The sequence below is a fragment of the Acanthopagrus latus genome, chromosome 12 (genome assembly GCF_904848185.1).
Source record: "Acanthopagrus latus isolate v.2019 chromosome 12, fAcaLat1.1, whole genome shotgun sequence".
Lineage (NCBI taxonomy): Eukaryota > Metazoa > Chordata > Actinopteri > Spariformes > Sparidae > Acanthopagrus > Acanthopagrus latus.
Window position 1 is genome coordinate 13,443,221 of NC_051050.1, and position 13,953 is coordinate 13,457,173.

The 13,953-nt window shown below is 39.7% G+C and overlaps 4 protein-coding genes across 4 annotated transcripts in view; 1 reads left to right on the top strand and 3 right to left on the bottom strand.

The window, feature by feature from the left end:
• mpx (myeloid-specific peroxidase) overlaps nucleotides 1–2,116 on the bottom strand; it is a 16,700-nt gene extending 14,584 nt beyond the window's left edge. The window contains exon 1 of the mRNA XM_037116254.1: nucleotides 2,088–2,116. The gene's annotated coding sequence lies outside the window, so the exon portion shown is untranslated. The remainder of the gene's footprint in view (nucleotides 1–2,087) is intronic.
• Nucleotides 1–3,137, bottom strand: part of loxa (lysyl oxidase a) — a 33,230-nt gene extending 30,093 nt beyond the window's left edge. Inside the window, exons 1-2 of the mRNA XM_037116257.1 lie at nucleotides 2,974–3,137; nucleotides 2,088–2,134 (exon numbers count right to left, since the gene is read on the bottom strand). Of these exons, the coding sequence (XP_036972152.1) occupies nucleotides 2,088–2,134; nucleotides 2,974–3,056 (130 nt within the window). The 5' untranslated portion in view covers nucleotides 3,057–3,137. The remainder of the gene's footprint in view (nucleotides 1–2,087; nucleotides 2,135–2,973) is intronic.
• LOC119029447 (prosaposin-like) lies at nucleotides 32–6,533 on the top strand. The gene is made up of 10 exons (XM_037116259.1): nucleotides 32–309; nucleotides 431–489; nucleotides 1,597–1,671; nucleotides 3,571–3,693; nucleotides 3,830–3,943; nucleotides 4,056–4,136; nucleotides 4,293–4,476; nucleotides 4,833–4,891; nucleotides 4,988–5,053; nucleotides 5,153–6,533. Exons 1-9 carry the CDS (start codon nucleotides 258–260, stop codon nucleotides 5,042–5,044), a joined length of 804 nt encoding a protein of 267 aa, XP_036972154.1. The 5' UTR covers nucleotides 32–257; the 3' UTR covers nucleotides 5,045–5,053; nucleotides 5,153–6,533.
• On the bottom strand, nucleotides 6,037–13,674 carry mat2aa (methionine adenosyltransferase II, alpha a). The gene is made up of 9 exons (XM_037116258.1): nucleotides 13,581–13,674; nucleotides 11,346–11,423; nucleotides 10,915–11,037; nucleotides 10,419–10,531; nucleotides 10,148–10,291; nucleotides 9,707–9,925; nucleotides 9,395–9,577; nucleotides 8,414–8,547; nucleotides 6,037–8,305 (listed from the first exon to the last, which is right to left on the bottom strand). Exons 1-9 carry the CDS (start codon nucleotides 13,672–13,674, stop codon nucleotides 8,203–8,205), a joined length of 1,191 nt encoding a protein of 396 aa, XP_036972153.1. The 3' UTR covers nucleotides 6,037–8,202.
• Nucleotides 13,675–13,953: the final 279 nt, after the last annotated feature.

Consider the following 13,953-nt stretch of genomic DNA (forward strand, 5'->3'; position numbering starts at 1 on the left):
TGAAACTTGGCTAATATTAGCTTATTGAGCGAGAGAGAAAAAAAATGTTCCGCTATGCTGAAAACAACTCTTATCAACCAGCATGAGGCTGTCTTGTTCCCCCTCAAAATCTGGTTGGTGGGGGCTATAGGTGTCAGATGGGCCGTGCCACATATAAGCAGCACTCGCAGTTCTCTTCACGCATCGCAGTTCTCTTCACACATCTGGAGAGAAGACATTCAGCTACAAGCAAAAAAAATAAAATAAAATAACTGAGGATGGCCTGGCTCAAGATTACTTTGCTTCTCTTCATTTATCTTGAAGGCAGTGGTGAGATCATAAGAATACTAAATATTAAGACTATGCATTACGAATGCAATTTTTCTTTTCTTTTTCTTTTTTTTTACTATATTACAATGAGGATTATTAATGATGAATATTCCCCCTGCAGCTCTGGCTTCAGCTATTAATTTCGACGGTTTGCAAGATGTTCCAGATGCCCCCAGAGCAGTAAGTTTATGATTTATGATTTCTTGTAACAAAAACAACAAATATTTCGAGAAAATGTCATTCAGGGATATCATACATGAAAATATTTTCGAATGTTATGATGTCAGAATGCATTTAACAACCTCGGTTATTACACAACGATGATTTGGGACCCACTCAAAGCATCTGTATTTTACCACCGTCTTTTCCTAGAATCGTTGCAACACCTTGAACTAAAAGTACCAGTCTGAAAATACATTCTCCATTTCAAGCAAAAATTCCAAAATCCTACTCAAGTTATAGTGTTATCAGCCATGTTTGATGCATGAACATGTCATTAGCATTTAACTGTTGAAGCTTGATGTATTTTATATAAAGTTAGGTAGTTTAACCAAGGCAGAGGTTTAGAGTGGAAATCTCTCCCTGGTGGGTGATAAACTCATAAACTGATCATATATATTTTTTAAATATTATCTTAATCTACAAATTAACTTCTAACTATATCTGTTAATAAAGGGAGTTTGAGTAAAAAAAACCCCACATAATTATAGAAAAGTACAAATGCATCAAAATTGTATTTGAGGACAGCACTTGAGTGAACGTACAAAGTTAAGATAAATTATAATAAATTACCATATTAATAAAGTTGCATAAAACAAAATATTCTCTCCACCAGTGCTATTCTGGAGACGTAATGACAGCTACAGGACAATACTTCAACACTGTTGTGTCATTCTTCAAGAAAAACCCTGCCGTTCTTGAAACTGTACACAACGAAATCAGAGGCAGTGTAATAAATATAAGGCAAAAGTGACTTCTTACAAAGATAACTGAGATTTGCATTTCTTCAAAATCAGGAAGTCTCTTCAAATTATCACTCCCACTCCAAGAAGTACTTTCACATGGTTTTCTACTGTTTCAGTTTTAATCATGTAAAAGTCAGCAAGTCACAAATAAGTCTCTTTTTTGTTAAATACGCTTTAAATAAACGTTGAAAATAAAGTTTTTCACAAACAAGAAGTAGTGTTTACAAACATATCTCGATTTAAAATGAGGCACCTGTATGTGCGAGTGATTAAACCACTTCAGATGTTTGTTTTTTTTTCCATCATGTGACTTTAAACTCAGAATGGGGACGTCTGCAAGGATTGCACTCAAATATTTCAACTCCTCGATGACCTGCTCTCCAACAAAGACCTCCAGGTGAGTATAATAGTCTACTAAACAGCAAACACATTCCAGAGGACTGATATTTGCTCACTGATATGATTGACACTGTGAATGTCCATATTAATAAATCAAGATTAAAATACACACTGCCCTATCTCAAATACTCGCTAAGATTGGTGGTTAGAAAGTTTACATTAAATCAAAAAAAGGAATTTATATTTCCCAGAAATAAATTCCACCTGTTCTTATCACACTTAACACATTCAGAGATGCAAATAAGTTGTAATAAGTCATGCATGTGTGTACTGACACACACATACAAACACACACACATACACACACACACTCTCAAGGAAAGGTCCCCTTCTTCTTTTTCATGTGAAGCCACTTCCTATTTTCTGTCGAGAAAAAGTTGAAATGAAACTTCTGTGGCAGTTTCTCTTTCTCACCTAATCTGAAAGATCCCCTTTTGTCACTGTTCTGTGAGGAGTCCCATCTGAGTCCAAAGAGAGACATTAGTAAAAAGACATGTTAAGACATTTCACCACTCACCTCAACTTCTATTCAGGTGAAAAACATGGGTTGTAATCAATAAATTATGTAAAATCATTTTTTTTTAAATAGCCCCAGTTATGTGACTATATCCAGTAACATTTCTTTACAAACATAATTACATGGCGCTTCACAAGACAAAGTGTAAATGTGCAACAAAATGTGTGCAAAAGAATAGCTGTCACCTAAAAGTAACATATCCCTGTATTTGAGTGTAAATGGCTTTAATGGTTATGTCAAATTCCTAATCACATTAAACTGTAACTACCTCATTTGCATGGTTTTAGACATCAGTAGGTGAGCAAGGAACTACAAATTGAAAAATGGTAGAGAGGTAAATGCATTCATAATACTTATTAAATAGATAGGGAAACGATAAATGACAAAATGTCTAAATAAATGATCCAAACTCAGGTCATCATGACTAAATTTAGTTTATTTTCATTGTCGCAGCATTGTGTTGATTTTCATGCGATTAGATACATTTTTCTACATTTCAATTTCAATTTCCCAGCCTCACTCTTGGCTGACCATGCACTCAACAATGCTCAACACTTCTCTTTGTTTAGTTTGAACCGCAACAATGCCACGGTAATTTCATTTTTTAAATAAATCAGCTGCTTCCAAAAGTCCACAGACACTTAGCTTGACAAGGATAAAGATGCTGCTAAGCCAATGTTAGCTTAGTGGCTATCTAGCTTGGATTTTTTTTCGGCATTAAAGTGAAAGCTGATGTTAACAGCAGAGAGTTGCTTTTTTTAAAATATATTTTTATAGACTTACCTCTGCAGCTTTGTAACCATGGAAAAATATTCCTCAAAGTAAGACAACACGCTGGAGACCAAGAAGATAAAGTTTTTCCCCATTTGTTTCTTAGAAGCTAGCTAGCTAACTAACCGTTGATGCGCCAGTTAGGAGGCGCCTGATTGGCTGAGAAGTGAGGAAGGCGGGCACTGGTGTTGGCTGCTGAAAATTGATATAAAATGTAATAAATTAAATAAAAAATAATTTTAAAAGCACTGTTAAAGCTACAAAAACAGCTTCAGGAGGTTTATTTAAAAGGTCGTGTCCATTCATAGTTTTCTATTTTTGTTGTTTTTTCTCAGCTGTTTAAGTGCTTTTCATTTTCACATTTTTCCCTGACTTTAAAAAAGTGAGAGCACCAACTCAGACTAGAAAATGTCTTGGCAGGAAACGCTTTCATTATTCAACTGATTAAATGCGTTGGCAAAACAATTTATGTTATCAGTAATAGCACTTAAACAGTCTACTCAATCTTTTGACATTTGATTACGGTTGACAGAGAAAATACGAAAGCATATCTCATGATTTACATAGCAGTCATTACACCAACACACCTAATACAGCGTTTTATTTCAGAAAAAGGTCATGGATGGCATTGAAAAAATCTGTAACCACCTGCCCGGTGCAGCTGCCAAAATCTGCAAAGACGAAGTGGAGAAGATGCTCCCAGTGGCAGTCAACATCCTTACCTCTGTTGTAGTGAGTTGCACGAAGGATTCATCATCAGAATATTATCAGGAGTTCAATACTAATGGCATGGCCTGTAGTCTTTTATGGACGTGTGTTTTTCGGGAAGTCTTTTCTCAATATTTTGTCCCATATCATTCTTCTCTAGAAACCGGAGCAGATCTGCAAAATCATTGGGCTCTGCGGGTCCTGTGACAAGCAGGACAAGATGCTCCGGTATTTCGTAGAGGAGGCCTTCCAGGTTGCTATGACGAGTGAAAATGTGAGTAAAGTGCAGCTCAAAAGAACTCATTTGAAACTGATTATATGTAAGAAGGCTGCAGGTTGATCTTTTTTGGGCTTCCCTCCCTTTGATGTCTGTGTCTGTCGATCAGGTACAGCCCACAACACATTGCACCTTCTGCATTTTTCTCGTCAAGACTTTGGAGGACTTGCTGCCTAAAGAAAGGACTGAGGTGAGCCACTCTCATTGAGTGAAGGGACACACATACACGTGAATGAACAAAATATCTCATTGTGTGCCACACAGACACATGTAAGCTGCCTCCATGACAGCACCTCCAGCTGACTGGATGCACGCTCAGCTTTATCTGTATTTCTTCTTTCTTCAGGGGGCTGTGATTGAACTGCTTGAGGAGATTTGCCATATTTTGCCTTCCAAATTCCAAAGCCAGTGCGAAGCTATGGTTGGCATGTTCACCAAGACTGTGCTGGACGCCATCCTGAGCCACGCCACCCCTCAGGCCATCTGTGCTCTCATCCACATGTGCAAAGGGCAGGAGGCTCCTCTTGTTGGTCAGTCTGCAAAGTACTTGTTGTGTCCACCCACTAGCTCTTGCCCAATGCAGACCATTCACCATAGCAGACTTCCAATTATTTTCAAAGCAGGAAAACCACAGGGTTTAACTAATAATGGCTAATCTGATTGCAGCTGTGTTAGTGTTATAAGTTACACCTATTCACACCTGGAAGAAGTTCTCAGATGTTGTAGTTAATTAAAACAAGCAGAGCCACAGTGTAGATGTACTCTGATACAATTTAAAGTTGTACATTTAAATCATATAGCAATGGAAGTACAGTACTTTACTCGATAAAGGATGATTAATCGACCAATCAATTATCATTCCAATGTCCCTGTGTCTCTCTCTCAGACCCCTGCACTTTGGCAACATACAGGTGCAGAGACATGAACACTGCCCTGAGATGTGGAGTAAGTAAACAGCAAACATCGATCGACCTGTAAACTTGTTCGGCTCACGAATGCTCAGTGACGATCACATCTGACCTGTCCTGTCTCTCTACACAGACGATGTTCTACTGTCAGAAGTTTGTCTGGAAGTCTCTCACCTATGACAGGATTTAAAATGTTGAGGTAGGTGGAATGTTTTGACAATATTCAAACTGTAATTATACAAATACTGTAATAATTGTATTGCAATACCATATAAAATTTCCAAACGTCTCTTTTCAGGGTGGAGTTAAAAATGAGTCAACCTCGGTGCCTCTGTGCATGACCCAGATCTTCTAACGTCAAACTGCAAATATTCCTCTAACCGTTTGACACAGCATGCCACCTGATAGTAATTCTTTGCGATATTGATTTGATATCTTGCTGTTTTTGTGATTTTGCTTTGCGCTTGCTGTTTGCGTTGAGCGAAGCGAAACCAGGACTTAGCTTGTCAAAGTGTGGACAAAAGGACTGTTTGAACTTGAGGAGTAAAAGGAATGTAGACGAGATATGAAAGCTTGAGCAGGATCAGAAAGTTGAATTAATGAATGGAAGGAATGTTTCACAATCATTTTGCATACTTGAGATTTTTTTTATTTTAAACCAAATTCCTTTTTCTATTATATGCACAAGTTATCATGGCTTCATCTGCTTTAATAAGAGTGTATTCTGGCCCATGAAACATCAAAAATCCACCTTGTCTGGATTAATGATAATTTTGTTATTAAAGTCCAATATACCTCCTGTAAATGAATCTGTAACGCTGTGCAGTCTGGTCCAATTTTGCTGGTAGTTTCTGACCCTAACTTTTAATAGCTGAGGTTTCAAAGTAAAGGACAATGTGTTTTTTATAAAACAAGTGTGTATGAAATCCAGAACTGAAAGTATTTTCATGGTTTTGTGTTCCTGGACTTCAACTCTGTCTGAGGAAGCGATCATCCCAACAGCCTCATGATACTGAATCCGACTTATGCCTTTTTTTTTTTTATTCACAAAAAAACAAAACTGTGTAGAAATTAACATTTTAACGGATAATTCCAAAATCTACAGTAGAACCTTAACATGGAGTCTCAAATCTGCTATATGACACAGAAAATAAAAACAGTAAAAAAACAGCACAATAAGCACAAGGAAGAGTGCAGTTTATTTGAAGGGTTCAAAAGAGAAACTCATCAACAAATCAGACTCCACAGTATGAATTACAGAATGGGGGGGGAACAGGTTCAATATGTCAGGAGGGGATAGGGACACTGCAGACAGTGAGACAAGGCACTTTTACACATTCAGCAACCGCACTGACAGACTCACTTCTAATCATGACGAAAATCTATTTAAGGGAAAGAAAAATTCTTAAAACTCCCCACAGAAGACAATGTAAACGGGCCGGTTTCTCTGTACAACACCAACCAATCATGTGTCTCGTCTGTGGATGAGCATGAGAACGCAGACATAAAAAAAAAAAAAAAAAAAAAAAAAATTCCTTGGGAGTCATTTCACTGGACGATGGAGGCGGATTCATTTCAATGGCTCCTATTTGAGGTTTCTCAGCAGTACACCAAAGGAACCACAAGGTGATGCCAGAGGAGGGACTAAAGACCAGACGATAGTGTTCTCAGGAAAGAAAGACAAAAAAAAAAAAAAAAAAATTGTATCTAAAGATCTTTGGGGACCGTTTGGATCGACCTTTGTTGCCGTTTTTGGACATTTCATAGACCTAATCATTGGTTGCAGCCTCTGGTGGCTTAGCCTCAACCATTCCACTTTATTGTGAGGATACAGGTCTAAGAGTAAAATCAAGGAGAAGGGCAATTCCTCACCTTTGTTTCCTCAATTTATCTGCATTTGCTGCAAGTACACTCTGTAAAACAGTCTTTAAAAAAAGTGACAGGGGAAAGCGCAGATCGTTTCACGGTTAGGTGTCTGGAAAAAGACTTGCATGTTGTACAGTGCAGGACATTTTTAAAAACAAATAAATAAAAAGAAAACCGTCAGCTGCAAGCTCAACATTCATTTGGAAACTACTGTACATGTAACATTAACAGAAGCCTTGTTCCATTTTTTGGTATCTCAAAGAACCAATGTGCTGTGTAACTCCTGTGACAGATTCAAAATCTACAAGCCCTCAGTAACACGTCTGATCCCACGTTCTCATTCGTACAAAACCAGCTGAGAAGACAAGAGCAATAATACCACGTCTTACATTCACTAAGCCGCCTGTGTGCTGCTTCTGATCTCTTTGTCTTGGTCTGCCTGTGGATCTGCTCTTCATCTTCTTCCATGCAAGTCGAACTTTTACAGTGTGCAAGTAAGACCGGAGGAGCCAAAAACGTGTGCAACGGAGCGGTAAACAGTTTTAGATAGAAAAACGCGACATGGCACACGTTAAATGCCATTCTATAAATTTCAAGTATGGTGGTGCCACGGGATAAAGACAACCCCTGTCCCGAGGTGACTGAGCCTGGGTTTCTCTGTAGCTACACCCAGATTCACTCTCAGGAAAGGGGGGAGTGGTGCTGTACCTTTATCCTCAACTTGGTCAGTAGGACATTGACACATTCAACATTATTTGGATCAATCACATGACATTTAAACCAACTAAATAAATTTCAAAAATGGAGTGATTTCATGGTGCAGCCCAACATAACCACAAGGTCATTAGCAGCTTCTGACTTCTCTGTAAAACGTCAGAAAAATGTGGCCTGAAGGGACAGCACGCAAGAAAACTGGCTGGTAGGTTCAAGCGCTCGACGGGTGTTTGATCCTTACGTGCCATCAAAAACTTCAAAAACAAGAGATGGTGAAAGCTGTGAGTAGAAGGGAGCTGATGTTTTTCTGTGATGCCGGACTGTCATTAACCCAACAGAATTAGGTGACATAGGGCATTTTAGAGAAAGCAACACAGGATGCCAACCACGGATCACTTCTACAATTAAACTGCAGTGAGACTCTTGATCACGAGGCGACATTTCTGAAGGACAAAATACAAAACAAAGCAAAAAAAACTTAACTGGTAACTGGTCAGAAGCTGTTCCTATGTTCTTTCGCACATTTCCTCCAACATCTCTTCTACATAGTCAATATCTTGGCATCTGAAATACTACTGTTCTCTCTTGAAGATGTGTAATCTGCTAACAAATAGGAAATGGGCATCTGATGAAGTAGAAGCTGTGGCGACTTGGCTGTGTGTGTGTGAATATGAAGAGGAAGATGAGGGAGAAGGAGGATGGAGGGGGGAGGCAGACAAACACACGTTTATCTGTGGTACACCTAAAGAAGATTAGAGGAGAGAGGGTTCAGTATTTCAGCTGCTTGGGTACCTCCCATGGAAAGACGTCACGACCAAAGTGACCGTAAACTGCTGTGCGCTGGTAGATGGGCTTCTTCATGTCGAGCTCCCTGAGACAAACAGAAGGATAATTTATCGAAATATCAAGTATGCGTGGGGTGTGTATAATAAGATCTTGGCTGCATGTTTGTTAGCTGGATCAAGACACCACATGATACCTCACGATAACTCCCGGACGGAGGTCAAAGTTCTTTTTCACAATTTCCAGCAGCTCCTTCTCACTCTTCTGGGAGGTCCCATAGTTGAAGATGGAGATAGACAGCGGATGGGCGACTCCAATAGCATAGGATACCTACAACAGTACCAAGAATGTGCACACAAGGAGAGACATTTTAAAAAAAATTAATAAAATGCACACAGCATATTTTGCCATGTTTTTCTTCAGTACTAAAAATGTTAAGAATTTCTTTGTATACAATTCTAAGGAACATTTAGGAATTTAGAAATGTGAAAATTCATCTTTAAGTGTAGCCATTTATAGATATATCGAAGACTGAACAGATACCTGATTTACATAAAGTAGAAACGCATGAAGAATTATGTAAAGAAACCAAGTTTGTGGAAACAAATAGGGGTAAATACAAATAGGAAAATAGCAAAGACAAAAAAACATACAATTGCAAAACAGTAAATCAAACAAAATTATCCATTTATGTCAGATTTTATTACAACAAATGATAACACTACTATTCATAATAATCATAGTAAATACTATATAATAAACACATTTGTATTTCTTTATTTAGTATCAACTTTAGCCCATCCAGTCCCTCATACGTATGATGTATAATTGCAACAAAGAAGTAATGAGAAAAGCAGTTCAAATACTGGTAGAGTACAGAGAAAGAAAAAAGATTTTTTTTCCTTTCTCAGTTAAAAAAGTTGTTTTTCTTTTTTAAGCTATTATGTAAAAAAAGGCTTCATTTGGTTGATACTTAATTGAGACATTGACATTACCCTTAAAAATCAAGTATCACTTCAATCAATTTTGACAAACTTCATGAAGCAGAATTTGTCAGATAACAGGACAGTGCGAGACCGACAGCACTCTCTACTAAGGCACGGCCAACTTAAACCTACAGGTGGTTCAGTCGTTAATACGCTACTGGTAAGATTTTGGGCATGACTTCTACACTCACCTGGACCAACACACGCTTGCAGAGCCCAGCTTTCACCAGAGACTTGGCCACCCAGCGAGCAGCATAGGCAGCAGAGCGATCTACCTTTGTGTAGTCCTTCCCAGAGAAAGCTCCGCCTCCATGGGCACCCCAACCCCCGTAAGTATCGACAATGATCTTACGTCCGGTCAGACCAGCATCACCCTGTGGGAGCAAAGGATTTTGAGGCTGCGGCACAATCAAGATGTATACATTTTGCATGATTGTGTTCATTATGAAAGCTTCTTCAGGAGAACTGAAGAGGCACACTATTTAAAGACATTCTTGTCTCACCTGCGGCCCTCCAATGACGAAGCGACCACTGGGCTGCAGGTGGTATACGGTTTCATCATCGAGGTACCCACTGGGAACCACTGCCTTCACCACCTGCTCCTTCAGACAACGGCGCATCTCGTCCAAACATATACCCTCATCGTGCTGTACGGAGACCACGACAGTGTGGACGCGCAACGGTACCATGGCGCCTCGATCCTGCCTGTACTGAACGGTCACCTGAAGAGGTGGGGGAATAACAAATATCTTATAACTGTGCATGAAGTAGAGTTTAACTGGTTCTTTCTGTAACTTTGTTTTAGTTCCAAGGAATTAGAGCACATATACAAAATAAAAATAAATCTAAATAAAGTTTTTGATGAGTTTTAAACTCCAATAGCATTTCATTAAGTAAAACAGATGGGACTTTGTGAAAATTAAGTCAGAATGTCTTTGTCGTACCTGAGTTTTGGAATCGGGTCGGAGCCACGGCAGCGTTCCATCTCGGCGTAACTCAGCCATTTTGGCATTAAGCTTGTGTGCCAAAACAATAGTGAGGGGCATACACTCCTCAGTCTCATCTGTGGCATATCCAAACATCAGACCCTGTGAGAGGTGCAGTGTCAAATCACAGCATGAATACAGGTGAAAATACCATCACAAACTCTTTCAGCACCACATGTCTGGCAGCAGTGACCCAAGCTGTGAATCAAGCACAAATGAACCCTTCGACCTGGTCACCAGCTCCCACGTCTTCCTCTTTTCGATCCAGATGGACGCCCTGAGCAATGTCATGCGACTGCTGCTCCAGAGCCACCAGCACATTGCAGGTTTTATAGTCAAAGCCTGTAGATTAAGACAAATGAGCTTCAGTCAATAGTTTCACATGTCAGTCCTCAAAGTGGCACTTGAGCCGCCCTGCAGATACACACTATATTTTAAAAAATCTGTCAGCTTGTATGTCAGCTAAATCTGTCTCATCTCAAGTGAAGAAACAGGTGTGTCTGGATTTTTCTCATGCACAGTAAGGTAATCTAAGTGGAATTTAAACTATCCAATCAATTGGAATGTAAACCTTTCAGCATCAACTTCATTATAATGTAAAAAGGCCTACAGGGTTGACACATCACAATATTACATTTTTCTAGGAAAACAACGCCCCTGAGCGCTTTAACAGCAGGAATTTCAAAGTGAACTACATTTACAGTTCCAGCCTTTCGTGACTTTACCTTTGGAGGAGTCGTCATATCCAATGTGTTTGATTGCGTCCCGGACTACCTTCTGGTAGTCAACACTGGCCCTGGACGTGATCTCCCCCACAAGCAGGATCATCCCCGTCTTAGCAGCAGTCTCTGAGAAACACAATGACATACAGCGTTAGGGATCAGAGTAAGACTAAGTATAATAGACTATTAAGGAGAAGGAGATGAAAGGGAATTGAGTACACAGGATGTCAAAATAAAGCTGGTTGAGAAAACAATTCATACATGTGCATGTTTAGTTTCAATGCAACCTTTTTAAATGCAAAACAGCAAATGCTGCTCTTCCAGTTTTAACTTCACTAGCATTTTTGGTACAGGCAGAAATGCTCAGAGTCATTTCACATGCATGTTGCAACAATGACATGTAGTAACATCAGCCTATATGGTTCAATACTTACCACATGCTACTTTAGCATCGGGGTCTTGTCTGAGGTGTGCATCCAACACAGCATCACTGATTTGGTCACAGATCTTATCTGTGGAGCAATACATGAGTATTTTTCAGAAATCTTGTCGACACACACAAAAAAATGACATCATGGTGATAGCTTTTTCCCCAATTAGCCTCACAGTAGTTTTCTCAAGGCTACACAGCAGCTCAGTCCCTTAAATTCTCTTCCCATTGTTCTTACTTCAGTATAAAACATGGCAGAGTTCTCCTGTTGATTTCTCCAAACGATTAAATGATCTCCAATCACGATCATTCAAGAGTCACATTTCCTTCTGTTTCAGACCCATGACATCTTTTCCATGAACATAGGATATGTCTTTGGACGTGGTTGTCTAAGAAATGGGAACTTGCTCACTGCAAAAGTTATCAGTTGAAACATTACTCACTGCGGTGTTTATCCAATGAAAGGCTCTTGCCTATTTTCTTAGTTAAATCCAGTAGGTGACTTTTTTTGGCCGAACAGTGTATATTGTCATGCAAGTACTGGAAAGTGTAAAGAACCAGTTATAAAGAGATCCATAAAAATGCTTCTAGCGCTCTGCAACTATGTGGATGTGACTATGTTACACCCACAGTTGAGTGGCAGCCCCTGCAATACCTATATTTAGGACTGTTGGTAAGCCTATTATCTGTTGCAATGGAGCTGCTCCCACTGTAAGACTGAAAACTGTAGTGTATTGTATGACAAGCTGAAGAGAAGTTCTACAACTAAAATGTTGTGTGATTGAGATGAACACTCAGTGGACAGGTACACCCTGCTAAAATCCAATGCAGTCCAAAAGGACAATAATCCGGCACAATGTGTTTTTATTGAGATTACTCTTACAAAAGTAAAAAGAGGTGTTTATGGAGATTGTGGAGACTGAGAGGTGTTCAAACATTTAGTTTACCCTCGCTGCAGGACACAAACAGCACGACGCACTACAGCCTTATTTTTCCCTAATTAAAAGTTTCTCTTTTTCTTAATATGGCAAGTTTTTCCTCACTCAAACCAAGAGTCAAAGAACAGAGGACATTGTTCATTTAACAGATGTGTTAAGCCCACTGAGGCAATGTGACTGTGATTTTAGGCTACATACATAAAATTGATCTGATCTAAAATATTTATATTATATTTTTCAGTATCTCCATATAGTTGCAAAAGAAGGAAACCTCAATGTTTTCCATGGCATGAATAAAAGTCTGAATGAATAAATGAATAAATGATGAGTTAATCAATTCTGGCCTGTTGCACCCCCCCTTAAGCAGAAGTTTAAGCCCCCTGGTCTGTACAGTCTATAGCTCCGCAAAAGTAACTGGCACATTTCTCAAATTGGAATAACCTTTACTGGCATGATTGTTTAAGTGACATTATCACCAACGATTTAATAACATGTTATTGAACCAATATATTTTTACATTAGAAAACTAAATGGATTATCACAAGATAAGAAATGCATTAAAATACAACATATGCACTTTTAGAAACATTTAGTGTAGTGCTCAAAAGGTCAGGGAGATAAATCAAGGACGTTTTTTTTTTCATTTTAGCAAGGAGCAAGTTTCAAATTTCTAACTGTCTGATAAGAAGTGAGAATGTGTGACAGCCTGGCCTCGACTTCCCTGTTCAGACAACAACAAACCAGCTGCTGCAGCAGCTGCCGAGCACATGTGGGGGAACTGTAATGATGCAACTCTGTGCGGCTGTTAGCAATCATTTCCGCCATGAAGTAAGAAATTGACTATACTGTTAGTTTTCGCAGACTTACCAGTCCATTTAATGTTGTAGTCGTGTGAAAAATAAAACAACAGGCGGAGCTACGTGTGACTGACGGGCACCGACAGTCCTCCTGACATGGTGTTAGCTTTAATAGCTAGCCGCCGTGTTGTTAGCATTTAGCCGCGGCAGTCTAACTTAACAAACTGTATTTTCCCTGTGTGTAAACGGTCTGTTTCTTTCGTTGGGTTGTCGAAATTGCATGTAGCTAGGCCTCACGCCCCGCAATCATACTTTTTTGACCTGTGCTGACAGAGATGCTGAGGACTGACTGGACAGAGACCAGCTGACACGCAACAAAACGAGAGGCTAACAGTGACATGCCACATGACCTTGTTTGAAAGACTAGCACGCTGCTATCGGGCTAATTAAAGTGACCAAAGCTGAAACTACCCCGAAGACAGACAGCTGCACATGGAAACTTACCGGGGTGTCCTTCTCCGACGGACTCGGAAGTGAAGAGGAAGCAGTCTTCATCATCGAGTGAGTTGTTATGGAGACCGCTCAGGTGGCCGTTCATTTTTCTCAATAAACACACTGTAAGCTAGCTAGCAGGCTAACGGTAGCTGTACGGATACGGAGGCGTGCTTGTAAAGTTGAGAGGTTTTTCTACAGCCTTTTATTAACCTCGGTGTCCTGCTCACGGGGTGACCACGCTGCCTCAGCTGTCTGCTCGCCCGGGTTGAGTGCGGGGTGTCTCGGACAGCTGTATTTATCCGGCCGAACGACTTCTTCAGACGCTTCCAGTCATTTCTCTGCAGCCAATGTTGTCGCACAGCTCGGGCCACGTGGTGCACAT

Coding starts and splice junctions, on each gene's coding strand:
- LOC119029447 (XM_037116259.1), top strand. CDS start 258: ATGGCCTGGCTCAAGATTACTTTGCTTCTCTTCATTTATCTTGAAGGC. Junction 490..1,596: donor TTCCAGATGCCCCCAGAGCA/GTAAGTTTATGA, acceptor CTTTAAACTCAG/AATGGGGACGTCTGCAAGGA. Junction 3,944..4,055: donor TTGCTATGACGAGTGAAAAT/GTGAGTAAAGTG, acceptor TCTGTCGATCAG/GTACAGCCCACAACACATTG.
- mat2aa (XM_037116258.1), bottom strand. CDS start 13,674: ATGAACGGCCACCTGAGCGGTCTCCATAACAACTCACTCGATGATGAA. Junction 9,578..9,706: donor TCGTCATTGGAGGGCCGCAG/GTGAGACAAGAA, acceptor TTGCTCCCACAG/GGTGATGCTGGTCTGACCGG. Junction 8,306..8,413: donor CGTCCGGGAGTTATCGTGAG/GTATCATGTGGT, acceptor TGTTTGTCTCAG/GGAGCTCGACATGAAGAAGC.